This window comes from Oncorhynchus clarkii, chromosome 30 (assembly GCF_045791955.1).
Source record: "Oncorhynchus clarkii lewisi isolate Uvic-CL-2024 chromosome 30, UVic_Ocla_1.0, whole genome shotgun sequence".
Lineage (NCBI taxonomy): Eukaryota > Metazoa > Chordata > Actinopteri > Salmoniformes > Salmonidae > Oncorhynchus > Oncorhynchus clarkii.
In genome coordinates, this window is record NC_092176.1 from 11,760,548 (window position 1) to 11,783,160 (window position 22,613).

General features: G+C 42.8%; 2 protein-coding genes across 3 annotated transcripts; both read left to right on the top strand.

The window, feature by feature from the left end:
- The first annotated feature begins 643 nt into the window (after positions 1–643).
- On the top strand, positions 644–4,078 carry LOC139389886 (fibroblast growth factor 17-like). The gene is made up of 5 exons (XM_071136898.1): positions 644–1,256; positions 1,343–1,379; positions 1,724–1,901; positions 2,566–2,672; positions 3,626–4,078. Exons 1-5 carry the CDS (start codon positions 1,225–1,227, stop codon positions 3,914–3,916), a joined length of 645 nt encoding a protein of 214 aa, XP_070992999.1. The 5' UTR covers positions 644–1,224; the 3' UTR covers positions 3,917–4,078.
- Positions 4,079–5,668: 1,590 nt separating this feature from the next.
- On the top strand, positions 5,669–22,386 carry LOC139389875 (FK506-binding protein 15-like). Of its 2 annotated transcripts, XM_071136877.1 has the most exons (28): positions 5,669–5,854; positions 9,340–9,443; positions 9,537–9,615; positions 9,737–9,806; positions 9,935–10,009; positions 10,118–10,216; positions 10,322–10,471; positions 10,595–10,663; positions 10,820–10,963; positions 11,071–11,222; positions 11,313–11,361; positions 14,332–14,448; positions 14,538–14,613; positions 14,829–14,932; positions 15,088–15,288; positions 15,371–15,469; positions 15,559–15,653; positions 15,722–15,824; positions 16,638–16,809; positions 16,936–17,072; positions 17,320–17,475; positions 19,190–19,342; positions 19,576–19,668; positions 19,747–19,875; positions 20,311–20,418; positions 20,536–21,122; positions 21,316–21,421; positions 21,700–22,386. In XM_071136877.1, the coding sequence occupies exons 1-28, from the start codon at positions 5,805–5,807 to the stop codon at positions 21,778–21,780; spliced, it is 3,558 nt and encodes a 1,185-aa protein (XP_070992978.1). In that variant the 5' UTR covers positions 5,669–5,804; the 3' UTR covers positions 21,781–22,386. The 2 variants fall into 2 exon arrangements, with proteins under 2 accessions (XP_070992978.1, XP_070992979.1); XM_071136878.1 differs by lacking the exon at positions 21,316–21,421 and having other exon boundaries at positions 5,671–5,854.
- The last annotated feature ends 227 nt before the right edge of the window (positions 22,387–22,613 follow it).

The window sequence follows — 22,613 nt, forward strand, 5'->3', positions numbered from 1 at the left end:
CAGTGTGAAAAACAGTGAAACAATAATTATGCAACTATCATAATCTCTCAGAGACATGTACATAATCTCAAAACGATTTTGACACTGGTGTAAACCTGGACAAAAATAGACCATCATTCAATTAATGCCAGTTTAATAAGCGGCAAGTAAGCATCCTGGTAACATCAGTCAGTCATCAGTTAATGATGTTGATTAGGCTACTACACTATTGCTAACATGATTTATCTTTAGCCGAGAATGGAGATAGCAATGGATTTTAAACCTCATTGCCACACCCCTCCTAGTGAGATTAAGCTACTCACTTTTAAATACAGCGATTAATTAGAATCTAAGTGCATTATAACGTAGTAGATAACTCGCATTTACATCCGTCGTGAAAGAGAGGTGAGAGAGAGAAAGAGTGCGAGAGAGAGAGAGAGCAATCGAGCGCAAGAGATGAAAAACAGGATGTATTTTTTTATGTTGTGTATTTCCATAAAATAAAACAGATAAAGTACATGCTGATATGCATAAGGCATGCTGGTTAATAATTTGCCGTGATTGCGTAATATTGTGCTTAATACCCAAAGTGAATTACATTATCATCTGTAGGCCTACCCGGGTGCTATTAAAACTTTTTGCCCCTTTTATTATTTTTTTACAGGCCACAGTGCCCTGCCCACCCACAATCCAAAACCTCCGACAACCAGTTTATGGGAGGGACCAGCCTTTCAACATTTAACCACTGCGCAGCAAGAGGCCAAGACGCGCTATGAGTAAGAGGGCTTTTTAAACCTGGAATTACTTGAGGCTACATTGAGCTACGTATGGGGAACAATATTTTCTCTTGAAATAAACATCCAAATGGCAATAGTTAGGACCTAATAGTTTTTCCACTGGACTTGTATGATGGATCTCGGCGACTCTTTTGGTTGCATACCTTTTGGATACTCTAAGGAAGACCTTCTCACTTCAACACACCTGCTGTAATTGTAGTATAGATAGGCCTACCATTTTCCTCATATGTGTACCATGATGTGTTTCTCCTGAACACTTTGAAGAAGGTGGTTCACATCTGAAAGTTGGTGTGTGAATGGAATCAAACTCATAAACTAACAAGGGACACAGAGTGGACAGGTCAAGCGGATATCCGAAACCAGGGGACTCTGTTGGATTACTTTGGACCCGTTGGTCTCTTGCTCTCCGTGAAGAAATACATGTGGAATTGGATTACATAACAAGAGAATGTATGGAATAAATCAGCGCTGTATTTACATGTAAGAATATTTACCTTTTGAAACATCCTTATCGAAAAACATTTGATTGTTGGTGATGTTTTATTCATTGTGATTTAATTTCGCAGATCTTTTCATTTCTTCGTGCTGTGGTGCCATGCTCAGGTAAACCCTCTTTCAAAGTCCCGTGCAGATAGTTTAGACAAATTATTATTAATAAGCATTTGATGATAAATATAAAAATGTCTTGATTTGCTTGTTATTTTTAAGTGGGCCGCTTGCATACATTAATTATAGGCCTAATGCAACACAATATGTTGCCCTACAAGAGTTGATATCATGATTGTTTTTTTACCAAATAATTTACAAACCCAGATTTTGTATTTTTTGTATTATGTTATTCAGTCAAGCTCTGGAGTCAAGCAGTGGTCTCTTGTTTTAGAAAACATTTCAATTAGAGGTTAGAAGAAAATCCTATAAGTGATTATTTTTTCCCTTTGCATAAAAAGGGGGAGAATCACCCGTCTCCTAATTTTAACCAGTATGTGAGGGAGCAGGGCGCAGTGACGGACCAGTTTAGCCGGCGACAGGTCAGGGTTTACCAACTATACAGCCGGACCAGCGGGAAGCACGTCCAGATACAGGGCAAGAGGGTCACTGCCACTGCTGAGGACGGCAACAATTACGGTAAATTGTTCTCTTCTCATGAGGGCCATGACACTGTTTTCAACCAGTCGGACGCATGCATGCAAGGCTTATTAATAGTTTTTGACGAGGACTGCATTTGCAATGTTCTGTCTGTCTATGAAGAGCTCTGTAGCCTAGGCTAAGCCTACTTTCCCACCTAATTCTGCCTCCACCCTCTGTATAGGTCTGTATGGTAATTTAGCCTACCTACGGCATATCTAAATCTCGTCTGGCGAATCGGGCCAAGTCTTTTGTCCAGGTCCAATACACATTCCTGTTGTTAGCCCTAATTAACCAGAGGGAGTAAATCAATGGACCAATAGGACAAATGCAATTGGTATTTGTGTATTCCACCCTGACTACTTTTGTCTTCAAACATGCATAACAACACTTAATTAATCATAGCAATGGCTTGTTAATGTCTCAACCCGAAACCCATAATATCTCACATCATAGGCTGTTAAGATCCTCTCTCTTCAGTATATGCCAGTTGTTTATAGGCCAATTAGGTTAGTTTATTGCTAGCTTCCTACGGTTTTGTATTTTCATTCCACTTCCATATAAGAATTGTAACATGATATAAGGAGTGTACAAAATATAGTTAATTGACATACTGGATTTATCACACCATTGTTGTATTTTCATATGGATATGTGTGTGGTAGCACGTCTCTTTGTAGAAACGGACACCTTTGGCAGTCGGGTTCGGATCAAAGGTGCAGAGAGTGGACGTTACCTCTGTATGACCGGGAAGGGGAAACTAGTTGGAAAGGTATAATGTCAAATCCACATCACTTTCAAAGTTGAACAAATTCTAGCTTGCTTGTTTCATAGTTATATGGTCATTGTTATGTAACTGTGATTGTAAATTCTTTAAGTGAAGTTTTCTTTCAACAAATAGAAAAATAGTTTGAAATGGTGAAACTGCAATAAAAGGGATGTATTTACTAACCAGTGTTTCTCCCTGTCATATGGCAGACATATTTGGCTCGTAGTGTGTTATAATGACACGTGTTTGTAATGCTATTCATTAGCCTGCATAGGGTCGGTGATGGGAAGACAACCAACATGTATTTCCAACTGTAGCAGATCTACAGTTGCAAGGCATGGGATATACTCTCCTTATTCCCTTTGGTGGTTGGTCGGAAGTCAACCCTCCACTTCCTGCATGGAAAAGAAAATATGTATTCAGTGTTGTCTGCTTGCCATGAGAAGTAAAGGGTTTCATCGCTCCATCTTTTTGGGGTTCATCTAGTGAAAAAATAAGTACAGATGAAGGCTGTATTTTTCTGGTGGTAACGGTCCTTTGGACAAATCCAACAATATAGTTATTGTGGTTTAGATATGTATTTAACATTCACTGTTCATAGTTTATTGTTTTGAAATGGAGGTGGCTGTACTGATATGGTATCGTCATTGTAATTGTTATGAAACCGTCTGAAAATGTAGACACAATGGATGTGCGCTTGTCTTGTACACATTGTTTGCATTCGTCTGATGGTGATACAACTCATGTAAACATAACTGTAAACTAGTCGGTTCCGGTGTTTCAGGAGAACATTGAAGTATTCCATTTTGTTTGGAGCTTGAGAATCAATAGATAATAATGTAGTTCAGAGGGACATACTTTAATTGACCTATCCAGATGTTGTTGTTTTGATCTATATGCCTTCTAGTAGTGGCACTCTGACTTGATGTCTTTCATCTCTCTCATCCTCTCAACAGCTTAATGGAAGAAGCAGGGATTGTATCTTCACAGAGATTGTTCTGGAGAACAATTACACTGCCTTCCAGAATGCCAAGTATGAGGGCTGGTATGTGGCTTTCACTAGGAAAGGTAGACCCATCAAAGCCTCAAAGACGAGGGAGAACCAGAGAGAGGTCCATTTCATCAAGAGGCTACACAAGGGCCCACTACCTTTCCCCAACATGGATAGAATCAAACACTTTGAGTTCATCAGTTTTCCCCCCACCCGTCGCGCAAAACGGAACAGGAAATCACAGGCTGCTGCCTAGTACAGAACAAATTGGACTCATATTATTGAGTAAAAATATGGAACTTTATATTTTTAATACGCAGAGATACTTAAAATGCTCAAAAGTCTAAAGGATTATTGTTGTAAAATGATCCCATGTAAATAATGTAAGAGAGTAAATGAGATTGATGTATATATTTAATATGACTGTGTTTGTGTTTTTTTTTTTATCTTTTGGAGTGGTGATGCGACAGAGAGGAAATAGGTACATTAATAAACATGTTCAACTTGGTTAGCACAAAATTTAAGCGTGACAAATGCAACATCTTACCTTCAGATCATGTCTCTTAAATGACTACTTTCTTGGGACGTGTGCTGAAATAGATTTCTGAGTTCACAAAACCTCTTCAGAAATGTACAGGAACTAGTAATGTTCTTATTTCGCAGATCAGTGTGCACAACAGGTGCATCCATTTTTATCCAGTATAAAAATCAATAGCCAAGTGGCATAGGATTCTAACAAACGGCTATGCAAAGACAATATTAATTTCTCAGGCTCAAATCTTCAATTTATTTACTGATATGTAGCCTAGCTACTTTACTTTTGGTCATGAATATGAATTCATTGCTTACTATCAAAGTGAGTCATGCACTTATACTTACTCAATTCCATGATATTAATTATGTTGCCTTAACCCTATATTTCAAAAGAGCAACAACACCAATCAAACCCATAACACCATTCGTGTTCTGTGTAGGATGAATTTGTTATGCAAAAACAAATAACAAAGCATCAAATTATTCCAAATGATTAATCACATGGATTTACGGTAATGTTATGACAGACCAAAAATTATATTGCACTAACCCCTTTACCAAGGAATAGGCCAGTAATATTGAGATTATCGCTTGTAATAAAGTTGGCAAGGAAGTAAGACATGGGTATTAACATTAATTTTCCTTAATAGCAAGACATGTGGTCATGTTTATGTAATATAAATTAGATCTATTTTCAACCTGATGACAGATCATTTTTTAGGAAAACCATTTGTCAATGTAGGCCTAATGAAAGCCACTATCTAAATGGCCCCACTGGAGAGGTGCTGATCCATCCACCCCCCACATCTGTCTTTTATTTCAATCATCGCCAAAAGTCAGATAAGGGCATCTGATTAAACACGGACCACATTGATATACCCTGCTAATGCTATTATAGGGACAGAATACATTTGATCCCCATCCTTTGGTAATAGTTCTCAAATAAAATAGCCTGTTGGCACATGCAAATGTAGCTCAATGGAACAAGTATCCTAATTACAGTGTCCCCCGTAATTAGTGGTCTATAATGTCAGTTTTGTTCTTTTGGGGGGGGTAACCTGCAAATACTGAGATGTTTAAATTGGAGTAACGGTTCACTCTAGTGGTTATCATTGTATACTGCAACGGTAATTGTCCCATTGGGTTTATCGAGAGTCATTTTCTGATTGATTCAGGTGCTTTTGGTAGGATAAGCCAGAGCTTCCGGTATATAATAACTCTAGATCAGCCCAATGGGGCATTTACCGTTTTCAATTACCGTTATAATGGGGTCAATTACCGCTTCGCCGCTTCCTCTCTGCACATGCCCCATTAAAGCCATTTTGGATAAACTGACCCTGGACCTGCAGTCAGACCTACAGGAAAAGCTACCGCTGTGTGTCAAACGGAAATGGAATTTAAAGAGTGCCTCAATTTGCCCCGGAGCAGAACATTTTACAGCACCATGGATCAGGTGGTATGTCAGCTGATCTGAACAGGAAGAGATCCAAGTTCAGTGAGCGGTGGCAGTCATAGCGTTATTTCTCAATAAGTATTATAGTTCTCACCCCAAGACACATCATACTATTTGAGAAAAACGTAACTGCTACTCAATAGCAAATCCATTCATAATGTTTGCCCCTGACGACGAGGATGGAGATTTTCTGTCACCTACTGGAGGGTGAGTAAGTTTCCTTTCTTTTTCTGGACAGATTGCTAGCAAGAATTACAAGAAATTGCGATGTGGGGGAATCGTTTCTCGTTTCAGCTTGTTTCATTGTTATTGATACCATGTCTTGTTTTGAGGTGTTTTGACTGATTTCCTGTCAATGTTAATATGGCCAAAAATTCTCTAGCTAAAAAATCTCTAGCTAACTAACCAACAACTATAATGATGTATTAGAGCGACAACAAGTGGTCCTTGTGCAAATATATTTGTTTTCAATAAACATTGGAGACGAAATACAGATTACATGTTGTCAACCATCTAAGCCAACCTCTGTTTTCCTCGTGGTTGCGCGCTGGTATTTTTTTGTTGCTCAAAAACCAACCCTTCTATTTACTTGAGCAAGTCGGGTGCATAGATGCTGTAAAGAAGTCAATGGAACGCAGACATTTACCAGATTGGCGCACAGCCAAACAAATCTGGTCAAACAAAGTGGATATTCGTCAAATCCGTCATGATTGAAGTATTGTAAGAGGCCCATAATGTTGTTACTTAAGCAAGCATTATTCTCTAATTTTCACCTAAAATTAGTGTGAAATACACATATAAACAATGGCCTAAAAGTAGGTTATTTTATTGGGGGGCAATGAGTCTCGGGATCTTTCCCCCATGCGTTTTCAAGTCAATTCCATTGTTTTGGTCGAGTTCGATTGACCCTCTTTACCACATCTATGCCTTGCAAAATAATAATCGATGGGAAGGGTGACTTGACCTTGTCTGACTCCTCGCGCATCCTCAGTCAGAGCCTTGTGAGATAGTCTTTGTCCTCCACCTCTTACCCAGAGACGCAGTACTGCACAGGATTTGCAGGTACAGTAGGAGGTACCTCATGCAACTGATTCAGTTGCAGGTCACTCTAGTTTCTAGATCCTACGCTTTGGGTCGTTTGGCTGCGAGCCCAGTTTTTAGTTGCTGGATTAATCGGCCTGCTATGTCTGCTCTGAAGTAGATGACTAAAAATCACTTGTACAATGCAGGCTAACTGCCAACTACGGCCTATGTGTTTTGCTCTCTAACATTTCCTGGCTAGTAGGGCAATAGTTCCCTCAGCTAATATGATTTGGCGGAATGAAGCTTGTCTGGGCCGGAAGCAGTGAAGGAGGGGGGAGGCGAGCATTGTGGCTCCTAATTCCTCTCACATGCTGCTAGTTAGGGCCAGTAGGGCGAGGGCTGCCTGCTCCTTCAGCTCAGCACACTCTGGACTGCAGACTGAGCCGGAACTCCACAGCTCTTCCAGTGATATGGTGTCAGATCTGCCATGGATGTGTGACCGCTTTGGGGAGCAAGACATTGAGGAAAGGAGTGGAGGGCATCACTGAGGGTGGGAACACTGAAACACAGTGTGTTGGGTGGCCCGTGCCAGCCTTACACATGTAGGCGAAAGGGGCTACCCTTCACCACCAGTCAGTCGTAAGCAACAGACGGGCTTCGAGGTGTCCACCATGTCTTCTGCTCTAAGGGATAATGACTACCTGTGGAGGGAGATCCAAGGGTCAGTATTGCCCTGCTCTGGAGGGAACAGTTAAAGTAAAACCTGATGTTTTGTCTTGATGATGACCACATAAGCCTAATTTGCCCCTGGTGGTCTGTCTGTAGCAGTTGAGGAAGGTTATGGGGTGTCTTATTAATTTAATTTGTGGTTGCCTGGTTCTAATAGCGACTGGGAAAATGTTCTTGTGGTCATTCTATTTACGCTTCAGTTATGGCAACGTGACATTGTTAGCGACGTTTCAATTTCGTGATATAGGCTATTCTAGTGTGTAGTCGTAGTAAGAGCTGCTGTGATAAAATTACCTACACTAATGGTATTGTGTTGTTGCATTCAACGACCGGTTAAATGTGGGAATTGGCTACTTGGCTTAACGTTAACAAGTCATTGTGGTGTTAACTACGGAATGCTGACTTGTTGGAGGCAGTTAGACTGAGGGTATCTGAATCCCAATACGTCAGAGGAAAGGGCTCATAAGAGCAGCGTTTCTCTATTGTTTGGGCATGGGTCTTGACACAGCAACCGCACACTGTATATCAAGACCCATGCCCAGTTGACACAGCAACCGCACACTGTATATCAACTGGGCATGGGTCTTGATATACAGTGTGCGGTTGCTGTGTCACCGGGGCATGGGTCTTGATATACAGTGTGCGGTTGCTGTGTCAACTGGGCATGGGTCTTGATATACAGTGTGCGGTTGCTGTGTCAACTGGGCATGGGTCTTGATATACAGTGTGCGGTTGCTGTGTCAACTGGGCATGGGTCTTGATATACAGTGTGCGGTTGCTGTGTCAACTGGGCATGGGTCTTGATATACATGGTGCGGTTGCTGTGTCAACTGGGCATGGGTCTTGATATACAGTGTGCGGTTGCTGTGTCAACTGGGCATGGGTCTTGATATACAGTGTGCGGTTGCTGTGTCAACTGGGCATGGGTCTTGATATACAGTGTGCGGTTGCTGTGTCAACTGGGCATGGGTCTTGATATACAGGGTGCGGTTGCTGTGTCAACTGGGCATGGGTCTTGATATACAGTGTGCGGTTGCTGTGTCAACTGGGCATGGGTCTTGATATACAGTGTGCGGTTGCTGTGTCAACTGGGCATGGGTCTTGATATACAGTGTGCGGTTGCTGTGTCAACTGGGCATGGGTCTTGATATACAGTGTGCGGTTGCTGTGTCAACTGGGCATGGGTCTTGATATACAGTGTGCGGTTGCTGTGTCAACTGGGCATGGGTCTTGATATACAGGGTGCGGATGCTGTGTCAACTGGGCATGGGTCTTGATATACAGGGTGCGGTTGCTGTGTCAACTGGGCATGGGTCTTGATATACAGTGTGCGGTTGCTGTGTCAACTGGGCATGGGTCTTGATATACAGTGTGCGGTTGCTGTGTCAACTGGGCATGGGTCTTGATATACAGTGTGCGGTTGCTGTGTCAACTGGGCATGGGTCTTGATATACAGGGTGCGGTTGCTGTGTCAACTGGGCATGGGTCTTGATATACAGTGTGCGGTTGCTGTGTCAACTGGGCATGGGTCTTGATATACAGTGTGCGGTTGCTGTGTCAACTGGGCATGGGTCTTGATATACAGTGTGCGGTTGCTGTGTCAACTGGGCATGGGTCTTTTGTTCTCTGCAGAATATACGTTCACTTTTTTTTTTCACCAACATTTTTTTGTGTTCGGTGAAATCAGAAACAGTGAGCCAGGAAATGATTAACCATGAAACAGGACAGCTGCTCAATTAACACAAGACCTTTTAGCTTTTCATTCAATGAGATGTTTTTGTCTTTATGGAACATACCATGGTGTATTGATGTCTTTTGATAAAATATTTGTGAACTTAGGAGGGGGGTTTAGTAGACCTAGCTCATTATACCAATAGGCCGATCGCAGATAATAGGCTTACAGAAATAACCTAAATGTCACTTCCTCTGTGTTATTTCAGTGCAAAGCTGGCATCACTTTTTGGACTGGACCAAGCAGCAAGTCAGGGGAATGAATCTTTTCAATATACAGCCCCTAAACAGCCCAGGAAGACCTCAAATCCAGGTAAAAAACAGGACTTAACCGACGCAAGGGAATGTGACCAACGTTTGGTTAATATGCTCAGGTGAACCTGAGATGTGTTTACCGCATTTCCAGGTCCTCCTGCCCAGAAACCTGCGTTCCCTCCGGGTGCTCCTGCAGTACTATTGGCTACAGCTATCCATGCTTTCAAATAGTGAGTATCTTTAAACTGTACAAATGACTAGAAATACCACCCCTGTGGATCCTGTGACATCATTAGGCCCATTCATTGGTTTTGACTTAATCCACAACTGACGGTGCATCTTTCTGTTTAGTCTTAACGGGCAGTATCAGAAACAAGGAAAGCTGGGAGCTGCAGTCCTGGGTAACCAAACAACAAAAGAGGTGAGACCAGAGTTGTGCTTTTATTGAAAACGGTCAATTTTCATAAGATTTCTATCGCTTTGAAAATGCTTATCATCATGCAAGTTTGCTACCATTGATCTACAAGTTCCCTGTCTGTTTTCTCGTAGTACAAACTCTTGCTTTACATCAGTCAGCAGAAACAAGTGACTGCGGCCAAGATTCATGTTGGCTTCATCTTTACGGTGAGTTTAAAACAAACCAAAAAATTTGTCAGAGGAAGCTGAGCAAGTGAAAAGAGAGCCAGTAAGCTTCTCTAAAAGAATCTCGCTCTCTCCCGTTGTCTCCTGCAGGTTCAGCCCAACAACTACTGCACTTTTTATGATGACCAGCGCCAGAACTGGTCCCTGATGTTTGACACAGAGAAGGCTGCTGTAGACTTTTGTAAAGAGGTGATGGACAGCTGAGCTTAGGTCATGTTTAATTGCTTTGTGCAGAATTTATTTTAATGTAGACTGGTATAAAAGTGATTTAAATTGGCTGCTTCTTTAATTTAGGTGTGTTTGGCAAAAGTAAACAGCGCCCCCTCCTTAGATATGGTGGTGGTGCAGGACCTGACACTAGGGGAGGGGCAGGGAGTTGAGACTGGAGACTCCCTGGAGGTGACATACACAGGCTGGCTCCTACAGAACCATGCCGTCGGACAGGTAAGATATGGCTGTGTGTGTTGTGTCGTTAGAGATTAGTGCTTCGCACATTGCTGTGTGTCCTCTTTGCCCTGGGAGCTAGTGGTACAGCAGTGTTCTTGTAATGTTCAACTATTGTTTCAGGTGTTTGACTCCAACCTGAACAAAGACAAGCTGCTCCGACTGAAACTTGGCGCTGGACAAGTGATTAAGGTGATTTAATTGATGTACAATTGATGTACAATTAGTGAATAATGTGGGTCGTTTAGGCACAGCTAACACTTCTGTTCTAAAGAAGAATAGTAGGGGCATTCCATACCAGACATGCATGGGGAATGCACAGCTTCCTCTGTCCTCTCTGATTGCTAGGGCTGGGAGGAGGGCATGGTGGGTATGAGGAAGTCAGGCCGGCGTCTCATGGTGATCCCCCCCAGTCTGGGCTATGGCTCCCAAGGAGTAGCTAACCGCATCCCAGCAGACAGCACACTCATCTTTGAGGCAGAGCTACGACGGGTAGGACCTCCAGCATCTCGCAAATGGGACTGTCCAGTAACTCTAAGCCAAAATGTAATATTTAATGAGTGTCTTTGTATCATCATGCCCTTCTGTTGTGTCCCCAGGTGAAGTTGGCGAAAGACAGTGGGTCTGATCGTGCCAGTGCTGGGTCTCGGGACTCTGCTGCCTCTTCACCTGTCCCCTGTGTGGAGAACCTGGGTCCCTACCTCCCGGCAGGACCCACTCTGCTCCGTGCTACAAGCCCCGGGAGACCAGGGTAAAAGCATAAGCTCATCTAAACACAATCACAACCAGCTCTTTTCTGTCTTTGTTCCTCTTTCGATTGTTTTCCCCATCTCTTTTTCAGGGAACCACCACTTCGGGCAAAGTCGAATTCCATCAGTGAACAGTTGACAGTGAGTGCTTTCTCTCTCATCTGAGTCACATTAGACTTTTATTTAAAACAGGCACAGCTAGGGCTCTGGCAATCATAATATTTTATCAGATGGTTATTGTCATGCAAAAGACTGCCGGTCTCACGGTAATTGACTGTAAATGAACATAAACACGTTTAGCATCTCCAGTTAGATCCAAAAATCTCAAATTTGGACTCATCAGACCAAGGACAGATTTCCACCGGTCTAATGTCCATTGCTTGTGTTTCTTAGGCCAAGCAAGTCTCTTCTTATTGGTGTCCTTTATTAGTGGTTTCTTTGCAGCAATTTTACCATGAAGGTCTGATTCACACAGTCTCTCTGAACAGGTAATGTTGGGCTGAAATTTCTGAGGCTTGTAACTCTAATGAACTTCTGCAGCAGAGGTAACTCTGGGTCTTCCTTTCCTGTGGCAGTCCACATGTGAGCCAGTTTCATCATAGCGCTTGATGGTTTTTGTGACGGCACTTTCCGGATTGACTTACCTTCATGTCTTAAAGTAATGATGGACTGTCATTTCTCTTTACTTCTTAGAGCTGTTCTCGCCATAATATGGCCTTGGTCTTTTACTAAATAGGGCTATCTTCTGTATACCACCCCTACCTTGTCACAACACAACTGATTGGATCAAACTCATTAAGAAGGAAAGAAATTCCACAAATGAACTTCTGACAAGGCACACCTGTTAATTGAAATGCATTCCAGGTGAATTCCTCATGAAGCTGGTTGAGAGAATGCCAAGTGTGTGCAAAGCTGCTATCAAGGCAATGGGTGGCTACTTTGAAGAATCTCAAATCTAAAATATATTTTAATTATTTAACACTTCACTTTTTTGGTTACTACATGATTCCATATGTAATTTCATAGTTTTGATGTCTTCACTAGTATTCTACAATGTAGAAAATAGTACAAATACTTTTGACTGGTACTGTGTTTGAGTATGTATATAGAGATTCGTTTTTAAAATTGATATCTCCTAGATTTAGGATTGACACTTTAAAACCTTGTGTTATATATATATATATTTTTTTTAAGTATACGTAAATAATTATACCTAGAGGGGTCCCTCAATTATCCTATTACTAGGCTATTCAAAATCAAATACAAATGCACTCATTGGAGGATAACTGTAAGCCACCCTGCACAATCGGTGACCCAACAGCATTGCCTAGGGCCATACATTCTCTCCCAGAATCATGGATAGACATTTTGGAGAGTAGCATAAGGTAACCAGTCCATCCAGTATGCATAATGATAGTCCACCGATTATGATTTTTCAACGCCGATACCGATTGTTGGGGAACCAAAAAAGCCGATACCGATTAATCAGACACTTTTATTTTTTATTTGTAATAATGACAATTACAACAATACTGAATGAACACTTATTTTTAATATAATACATCAATCAAAATCAATTTAGCCTCAAATAAATAATGAAACATGTTCAATTTGGTTTAAATAATGCATAAACAAAGTGTTGGAGAAGTAAAAGTGCAATATGTGCCATGTAAAAAAGGCTAATGTTTGAGTTCCTTGCTCAGAACATGAGAACATATGAAAGTTGGTGGTTCCTTTTAACATGAGACTTCAATATTCCAAGGTAAGAGGTTTTTAGGTTGTAGTTAATATAGTATTTATAGGACTATTTCTCTACCATTTTTGTATTTCATATACCTTTGACTATTGGATGTTCTTATAGGCACTATAATATTGCCAGTGTAACAGTATAGCTTCCGTCCCTCTCCTCGCCCCTACCTGGGCTCGAACCAGGAACACATCGACAACAGCCACACTCGAAGCAGCGTTCCCCATCGCTCCACAAAAGCCGCGGCCATTGCAGAGCAAGTTAACCCACTGTTCCTAGGCCGTCATTGAAAATAAGAATGTGTTCTTAACTGACTTGCCTAGTTAAATAAAGGTATAAAACTTGAAATCGCCCCTAATTAATCGACCATTCCGATTAATCGGTCGACCTCTAGTCCACACTCCAAAGACGATTACTTGAATTTGTTTAATTTTGGAGTATAGGCTACCAATTACGGTATGTACCAAAGACATTAAATCAGTTTTGTTTCATGTTTTTCTGCCATGCATAATATGTGGTAGTCTATGTATTATATAACTGCAAAATCATTATTTTAATTCAGTTTTTTTGGGGGGCTTGGATCCCAAGCCTATGCATAAACTCTAATATTTATATGGGTGTTTTGAATTAATTATCACCTTAGCAAGCGCTGTCCGTTTCCTTGTTAGACTTTGAAACAATATCCACAACAAACATGTTTTACACTGTTTCAACCTGCTGTTGAACTTCTTTCTTCAAACTGATCAATCACAGTGAGGTTTAAAATCACAATACTGTTTTGGTAAGTTTTTGATGTGATTTTTGATTGTATTTTCATTGATGTCAGAGTGGTTAGAGGAACAATAGAGCCCTGAGTACCAGGTCATTAGGACCTGATGGAGGGACAATAGAGCCCTGAGTACCAGGCCATTCGTGACCAGTTGGCGGGACAATAGAGCCCTGAGTACCAGGTCATTAGGACCTGATGGGGACAATAGAGCACTGAGTACCAGGTCATTAGTGACCTGTTGGAGGGACAATAGAGCACTGAGTACCAGGTCATTAGGACCTGATGGAGGGACAATAGAGCACTGAGTACCAGGTCATTAGTGACCTGTTGGAGGGACAATAGAGCCTTGAGTACCAGGTCATTTGTCATTAGTGACCTGTTGGAGGGACAATAGAGCATTGAGTACCAGGTCATTAGTGACCTGTTGCAGGGACAATAGAGCCAAGAGATTGCTGTGACTCAACGGTCACGTGTAATTTTACTGTGGTCTTTACTCATGACAGCTGGTGTGGCAGTAATACTGTCACCGCAACAGCCCTAGGCACAGCTGACCTGATAAAGCATAACCTATTCCTTAATCTTCCCGTTGCTCCAGAATCCAGACGCCACCAAAGCTAAGCTGATATCTCGCATGGCCAAGATGGGTCAGCCCATGTTGCCCTTCATGGCAGGGCCCTCCTCCCAGCCAGACTCCAGCGACTCAGAAATGGAGGTGAGATGAAGGGTTTATTTTCATATAGCTGCACCTACAGTATAGTAGCTGAGATAAGTATTCGAGAGAGAATCGCTGTCTTCCTCCAGGACCCCAGAGTGAAGGAGCGTCTTGCTGCTCCTTCTCCTGTACAGATCTCCACTGCCCCCCAAGCTCCAGTGCAAGGTGAGCTCTCCCACAACCTCTGCTGGAGCCATCAATCCATGTTTAGCTGACCAATAGATAGGTCAATATCACCGTTTTTTAAGACCAATGTCTTGAATTGTTAGACTGAGATCTGCTGTAAAACTTCCTTTTCAGGGTGTCTGTTTGTTGATGCCCTGGAGGCTGCCTTTGGATGACATTTCTCAGTTTGTACATATTCATTTTTTTTTCTTAAGTGCTTTCTCACCCTCACGGGGCATCGCCCTCTGCCTTGATGCCTGTTGCTATGACAGCTGCTGCTCCGCAGCCTGTGATGTCAGGCTCCGCCCATGCCTTTCAGGTGAGAATGACCCATGTCATCTTCATCGTTCAACTGTCAAAAATGTAACTAATTTCCATGCTATTTTGTATTGACTTTAAGGCTAATCGCCGTTTCTAATGAAGCTCTCCTCATTCTCTGTTGTCATTAAATCAGTCCGTTATGTTCTTTCATAGCCTTACGCCTACCCACAGTCCTCTATGTCTCCCTCTCAACTTCAACCAATGGGCCAGATGTACCCCACCCAGGCAGTACCATACATGGGAGGCACTGGCGAGGTCACTTCCTTCCTTATGGCTGAAGCTCGGCAGCATAACTCTGAGATCCGATTGGCTGTTGGCAAAGTGGCAGATAAAGTGGACCAGTTGGCTTCAAAGGTCAGCAGTAATATGAAGGGTATTTCTCTGGTGTTATCAGGCATCAGTTTTTCACTTCTCATCGATCCTCATGTTTTGACAGGTTGACGACCTTCAGAGGCAAGGAGGCCACTCATTGGCTGTGCCCAGTGTCACTATGGAAACCGCCATGATTATGCACAACATCCAAAGAATCATTCAGGTATAGTCCGGGGGTGAGGGGGATTTTAAGCTTTCGGATTTATTTATATATTTATTTATTGATCATTAAATGTGTAACTGTCTTTATAGGAAAATGAATCTTTAAAGAAGGACGTGTACGAGAAGAGCTCACGTATAGAGGAGCAGAACCGCAAGATCGGGGAGGTCATCAACCAGAACCAGAGGTAAGACCGACATTGATCTGCTGTAGGAGGCAGATATTGATCTGCTGAATTTCCCTGTTGTCGTCCAGGTACATGGAGCAGAGTAACCTGCTGATGGAGCAGAGGAATGACTCCCTAAAGTCCTCAAGTGAACACAACCAGGCCCGGACGCTGCAGGCTGAGCAGGACAAGGTAGATCACCAACCCTACGTCTGTATATACTGTTATCACCCTGCAAGGATCAACAAACGTTCCCTTATACTCCCAGCCAGTGGCAGTATGAGATGTGATTATTTAAACCCATAGCGATGGCTCTAGGAATTCTTCTCATGACAAAAGGGTTTATTACAGTATCTAACATGGCTGTGGGGATTTCAGTGGCGTTTACTTTGGTGTGTCTGGGGACTAACAGAATCTCACCTCCATCCACTGCTCCTGGCTGTTTGTCCTGCGGTGTTAGTCTCAGGACCTTTTAGTAGTGACAGTTCACTCTTTCCAGCATGCTCTGCCTCAGGACCTGGGCTTGGGCCAGGTGAGCCTGTTTGCTCACTCTCTACCTCCCTCCACTCGTCATCTTCCCCATCCCCCTTTTCACTAACTTTTCATTTATTTCATTTTTATTCAACCCTTCCCTCATTATCAGTCATCTTAATCTTCTTCCCACGGGGTCATGCTGTTAGAGTCCATGTTAACTCTGTCTCTCACTCATCATCATGTCTCGCCAATCACCACCACTGTCAACTCACTCTATATGGCTGTGTCCCAAAAATGTGAGATGGCCTCCTTTCTTCGTCGCCTTTCGTTCATGACCACTGGGAAAAAATGGCTAGAAACGGACAGTTCCCACCATGTTGCTTTGCTTCCAGTCAGATTAGTGATCATAAAGGAAAGAAGATGAGGAAAATAAGCAAATTTGAGGTTATTGGGACACCAGCCTGTCACTGGGCTGTGTATTGTATAGACAGACAACACTGGTGACTATCAGTGCTTGTCTCTATCCCTCAGGTACGTCTGACAGAGGAGCTGGCCACGTGCACATCACGGGTGTCCCAGCTGCAGCAGGAGGCCACGTCTCACCAGCAGAGGGCTGCAGAGCTGCAGAACAAACTGACCTCTGCCCTACAGGATGGCGACACACACTGCACACGCATCTCCTCCTTAGAGACCCAACTGGAAGGTATACACTACTGTTACACAATGTGTTTTATTTAAAGAGGTTAGACAGGTGTCAGCGAGAGTGTGTTCATCTTGGTGTAGGATGGAGGAAGTGTCACTAAAGGTGTGTGTGTGTGTGTGTGTGTAGAGCTGAAGGAGACTGCAGAGAGAGGCCAGGCTCAGTACCGCACAGAGAAGCAGAAACGCAAAGGGATGGCTCTCCGGGTGAACAACATGGAGGAGGAGCTGCAGGACCTGAAGGCTGACAAAGACAGTATGGAACGAGTGAGTATGGCACACAGTAAATGTTCTTGTTGGTTTATCTTTTAGATTTGGGCACCAATGCTTACGTCAGTGTGCGTGGGCCTCCTCTCAGACGTGCATGGTAGAAATTGCCCAGAGGCAAAGATCTAGGATCAGCGTACAGATCTCAGTTCAGCTCTCTTCACTCCTAAACCTTGACCAGAGTTGGAGAAGGGCCTAAAACTGACGTTAGATCGGTGTCTAAGGGTATCATCATCCTTCTTCTCAGATGGTGTCGGACAGGAAGAGGAAGTGGCAGGCAGAAAGGCAGCGGTGTGATGAGGAGATTGAGGAGCTGAGGAAGAGCAGCCAGCAGGACATGGAAAGTCTGAGGACACAGCTCCGCAAGGCCAGGACCAGCACTGGCCAGGCAGCCTCAGAACAGGTATTGTACAGTGTTTCCCCTATATTAATCAGCAGCGGCGGGCTCCACTATTAAATCGTGGCTGCCACTCCCAAAAATATGATGTACATTTTTATGTATGTATGTATGTGTGTGTGTGTGTGTATTTATATATATATATATATATATATTTTTATTTATTTATAAATATACATTTGATTTATTATTATTTTGGGGGGATGGTAAAATATTTTCAGTTTAAAGTTAAACAACTAAAACCAGATATAAAGTATGTAGAAAAGATAATGGATCTATATATATTAAGATCATCTTTGAGAAGTAACAGCCACCAGAGTAAAAACTAGACCTTAACTAGGTTTCTATCTAATTTGCGACAGATTTTCATGTGAATATTCTAAAATCTGCATTTTCCCACTAGAGATGTTTCCATCAAAATGACTTTCTGCGGATAAAAGGCTGTGTGATGACGTAGTGCACATAAAACAAACTTCTTTTGCCGTTAAATTCCCATGTACCGAATTAAAAATATAAGTTAAATGGGTTTCATCACATTTTCAACTCTACTGATGAGTTTGTCACAAAAACTGTTGCGTTATATTGCTGGTCCACACTGGTCTTGGCACGTGCCCTCTAGCCTAATCAACAGCTCACAGATACATTGCGGGTAGGCTACCTACATTATGAGATTATTATGGATATGAGCAAAAGTATTTGTCAAACGGAAGCTAAGCATCGATCGTCATGTCACCAGAATAACACCCTCAATATTTAATGGAAAGGAGCATCAAGCTCATCACCGTGCACGTTCACCACCCTGTGAAGTTCATCAGAACTTATTTTATCTGTAACCTAATAAACTGCAGGCTTTCCCGGGTCGTAATGGGAGGACCACACAACATATCATGTGACTCCCAAGTTTACTTCGATCTGATAGTTATGATATCAATATTTGCGCATTAAGGAGTTTCCACCGCCATTTCTAACATAATACATTTTACAGACACAAAAAGATCCCGCCATGTAGAACGAACAAATTGTCAGCATTTCTAAAATTGTACCGGCGTTTCATGTTGCAATCAGCCCGGTCATTCCTTTTTTCATGCCTCAGGTAAATTCATCGACATGAAATGGTTGGATGGAAGTGTTCTTACACGGGGAGAATCTACAATTCCAAAAATGTCATGGCACGATTGATTTCATTATAATGTTTGAGTCACTTAGATAGTATAAGAACACGACACAAGCCATGGCTAACTGTGTAGAATTGCAGAAAATTAGCTTGAAAGTAATTGTTCAGTTTTTCCAGATTCCTATGAAAAATGACCAATAATTACTTACAATAGGAGCGAAATAGTTTTCCTTCCCACATTTTTTTGGGGGGGTATAAGGTAACAGAATATGAACTTTTTAAAGAGATTTGCACTGGTAAATTGTTTTAAAACTGCACATTTTCTCTCAGCCTTATTGCAGGAAATGAGCTTTATAACTGGCATTTTTAATTTTATTTTCAGCTCCATCACAACACTCCCACCCCCCCTACACTAACTTGGCCACCGCTGCTGAAAAAAATCCTAGGGTAAACACTGGTGTATATGTATCGTCTATCGGGAGGGATAGATAAATATTTACACAGCTAAATCTCCTTTTGGATACGTTTTTAGTCTATGAAGAGTCATTTTGTGTGTGTGCCTGACTGCGTGTGCGTGTCTGTATGTTTTTCGCGTGTGTGTTCCAGCTAGCCCAACTGCAAGCAGAGCTGGAGGAAGAGTGGAATAGGAAGTGTGAGCGGGCGTTGGCCTCGGCCAATGAGCAGCAGGGGCGTGAGATGGCCGAACTGGCAGAGCAAAGAGACATACTGGAGCAGAGACTGACCCAGCTACAGGAAAAGGTCAACAGCCTAACCCATATTATACCGTACACAAAACTTTCTCTCTCACGACGCCACTTTGGACTCCTGAGTTCATATATCGTTTTATAATGTGTGGCTAAGGGGGATTTGTTACTGTTGTTCTACAACAATGGGAACGACATAAGTACAAGGCTGTGAAATGACTTATTCTGTAGCTTAATCTGTGAGAGTAGTGGTGCAGAACCCTAACGGGCTCTCTTTCATTCGAACAGTTTTCAGCTCTGAAGCAGTCCAGGGACTCAGAGGAGCAGTGCTTGTTGCAGCAGCAGGGACAGGACGAAGAGCAGCAGGTCCTACAAGAAAAGGTATTGATCTGGTTGTGTTAGCTGCTAATGCTATTTCTAACTCTCCTTAATGTTATGACGTCTTTCTCTTGTTCTCAGTATTCAGGCCTGGAGGAGCAGTGGTCAGCTGTGAGACAGAAGCTGGAGGGGCGAGTGGCTGAGCTGGAAAGGAGGCTGGCAGAGCAAGGGGGCCAAGCGGACAGTGCAGGACAGGACACTGCAGGGGAGGTGAGGGAGACACAGAGCCGTTTTCTTTCAGACAGCTGTGTCTTTCTTACCTGGAAAATTGGGCAGTAGATATTTGGTTTAAACCAAAACTTGGAACATACAGTTCAGGGCTGTAGTTCTATTTTATAAAAATGTATGTCAGTCTGAACTTAAAGGTCAATAAAATAAATAAATAAATACATTTCAATAAATGCTCGCCTTGAAGTGTTCTGGCTACATGATGAACACAGGCTAGTATTCTTTTTCAGAACGGGAGTTTGACATTGCCCAATTTATTTTCAAATCCTTGGGGAGAAGAAGTGTATAATGTGACAAGGTGAAAGCTGTACTTTGTTATGCATTGAGAAATGTGTGTTTTGTTCACACAGACACAAAAATAAATCAATCAATCAAACTGTATTTCGTGTTTTGACCCTGGCCATGTTTTCCTGGCAGGTGAAGCGTGTAATGAATGGAGTGTTTCACTCTCTGAGGGGGGAGTTTGACCTACACGAGACTTACACAGGCAGCACTGTGCTCGGCGTAATCGTCAACACCATAAAGGTACAGCATCTCTTCAGGACAATGACCAAAACGGTTGTCTCAATAACGTGTTATTCACAATGAAGATGGACTGAAAAGGATGTGGGTGAATTAATGTTGGTCTTTGTCCCTTTACAGAGTGTTACCTTGCAACTGCTCAATGGTACCGAGAGACGTTCATCCCATCTGAGGGAAGAAGAGGTGGACAGTGATGTGAGGCATAGAGAGGAGAGACCAGCTCAGGATGCTCATGTGAATGGGAAGGAAGAAGAGGAGGAGCAGAGGACCGAGCCTGAGCACCTTAGTGAGTCCTCTGTGCACAGGGAGGGAGACCCCAGAGATGTGCAGGAGAGGGCTCACCTTGAGGCAGTACCAGAGACGAAGAAACCGACTCGAGTGGAGCCAGAGGCAGACATCGACACGGATCCAGAGCACCAACCACTCTCAACCCAGCCACAACCACCATCTCCCCAACCACAGGGAGAGCTCACCACAGAGCCTTCTGAACCCACTGGCATAAACCTTGAGGAGAATCTGCCCTCTGAGAGAGGACAGAAAACTCAGTCCGAAGGTGGCATAAGTAGCCCGGAGGTGAAGAAAGTGAGTGGGACTATTGAGGGTCCCCTGGGTGAACTGAAAAGAACTAGCTCCAAAGCCACAGGTCTTCAAACCCAGCTTCCACCTCCACCAAGCCCCCTGTATGATAGTCCTGGGAAAGTAACAAGGTGAGTTCTATAGAGAGACCAGTGAACTAAAATTAAACTTAGATAAGGCTCCGTTATACCCAACCACGTTCATAATTAGTCCCTTACTAATATGCATGAATTCCTGCATCTATCTATTTCTCCACCCCCCCCCCCCCCCCCCCCCCCCCCCCCTTCTATGTCCATTCTCACTCGTGTTTTACTATTCTCTCAGTCTGACTGAGGGAGTAGGAGAGGAAAATGGGAAGGAGACATTTTTCCTGAGCACAGCCCCAACCAAACCCCCACCCACTGAGGAGGAGGATGATGATGATGAGCTGGTGAGGAAGGATCTCTAGGGCCACACCAGTTCTCTCAGATGTCTACACACTGCTTCTGTTCCCCCGTTTGTCAGTGGAGCCTATGTTTATCTGTTTTGTGGCTTACTCTGAATAGTACAGCAGGTAACACAAAGATGGTTTTGGGATCGAATTCAGTGGCATTCTTTACTGTTAAGTCTATGACAGGAACTTCATTTATTTCTGAACAGTGTTTTGTGGTCAGCAGAGAATTACTGAACACAACTCACATTTGATATACTTTCCCCATGTTTTCTCAGAGCTTGAAGGGGCAACCTCCCCCAGCCCCTCTGTTTGGCGACGAAGAGGATGAAGATGATGATCTTGACTGGCTGGGATGAGCAACAAGTGATGGAAGTCTTATGAGTCTTAAAGTCCATATGGAGGGACAGGCCCTCTAGAGATATCATTTCCACTGTCCTAAAAGGGACTATATGGAAGGGACGTGGTGAACTCCTTCTCTGTACATGGAAGGGACGTGGTGAACTCCGTCTCTGTCTCAGATAAGGCAACTCAAGTGAGTGAGACGGATGTGCTGTCTGACTGCTCTGAACACTGTGGTTAGAGACCTGTGCTGTGTTGATCTTTTGGTCGGACCTGACTGCTGCTGCCTGGAAACCACCTTTAATCAATTAAGTATTGATTAAAGGTGGTTTCCACCAGACCCCCCCCCCCCCACCCCCCAGAAATCAATCGATCTGTTAGTCCTGTAATTTGTTGACTTCATTCAGGCCTTAAATTAACATAATTTTGGTCTCTAGCTGATGATTTAGCTTGTTTTCCCTGTCGTGTTTGATTGTCTGTATGTTTGTTTTCAAGGGTTTCAAGGCGGTCATGTATTATGTGCTAAATGATAAGAGGGCTTGCTTCTTCAAGAACTTCTAACTTTTACACATTTTTGCTAACCGATATTCATTCCAGAAAATAAAATGCATAGAGTACGTGGACATCTATTGTTGTTTCCTTTCCAACTTGACCTTTTCTTGTATTTCGTTAAGATATTGCACTAGTGCGATTTCTGGATCATTTTGGTGATGACATCCAGAATCAAACCAATAACTTGCTAAATTGAATACTGATACTTGCAATTAAAAAATTTTAAAAACACATTGACAAAAAACTGGATCAGAATTTGGTGTTGATAGACATTTACATAACACCATATCATCAAGAA

Bases quoted from the DNA above. Each gene is read 5' to 3' on its own strand.
- LOC139389886 (XM_071136898.1), top strand. From the start codon at position 1,225: ATGTATGGAATAAATCAGCGCTGTATTTACAT. The intron at 1,902-2,565 runs GTAAATTGTTCT...TGTGTGTGGTAG, and splicing joins TGAGGACGGCAACAATTACG to CACGTCTCTTTGTAGAAACG. The intron at 2,673-3,625 runs GTATAATGTCAA...TCCTCTCAACAG, and splicing joins AGGGGAAACTAGTTGGAAAG to CTTAATGGAAGAAGCAGGGA.
- LOC139389875 (XM_071136877.1), top strand. From the start codon at position 5,805: ATGTTTGCCCCTGACGACGAGGATGGAGATTTTCTGTCACCTACTGGA. The intron at 9,616-9,736 runs GTGAGTATCTTT...CTTTCTGTTTAG, and splicing joins GCTATCCATGCTTTCAAATA to TCTTAACGGGCAGTATCAGA. The intron at 15,470-15,558 runs GTATAGTCCGGG...CTGTCTTTATAG, and splicing joins ACATCCAAAGAATCATTCAG to GAAAATGAATCTTTAAAGAA.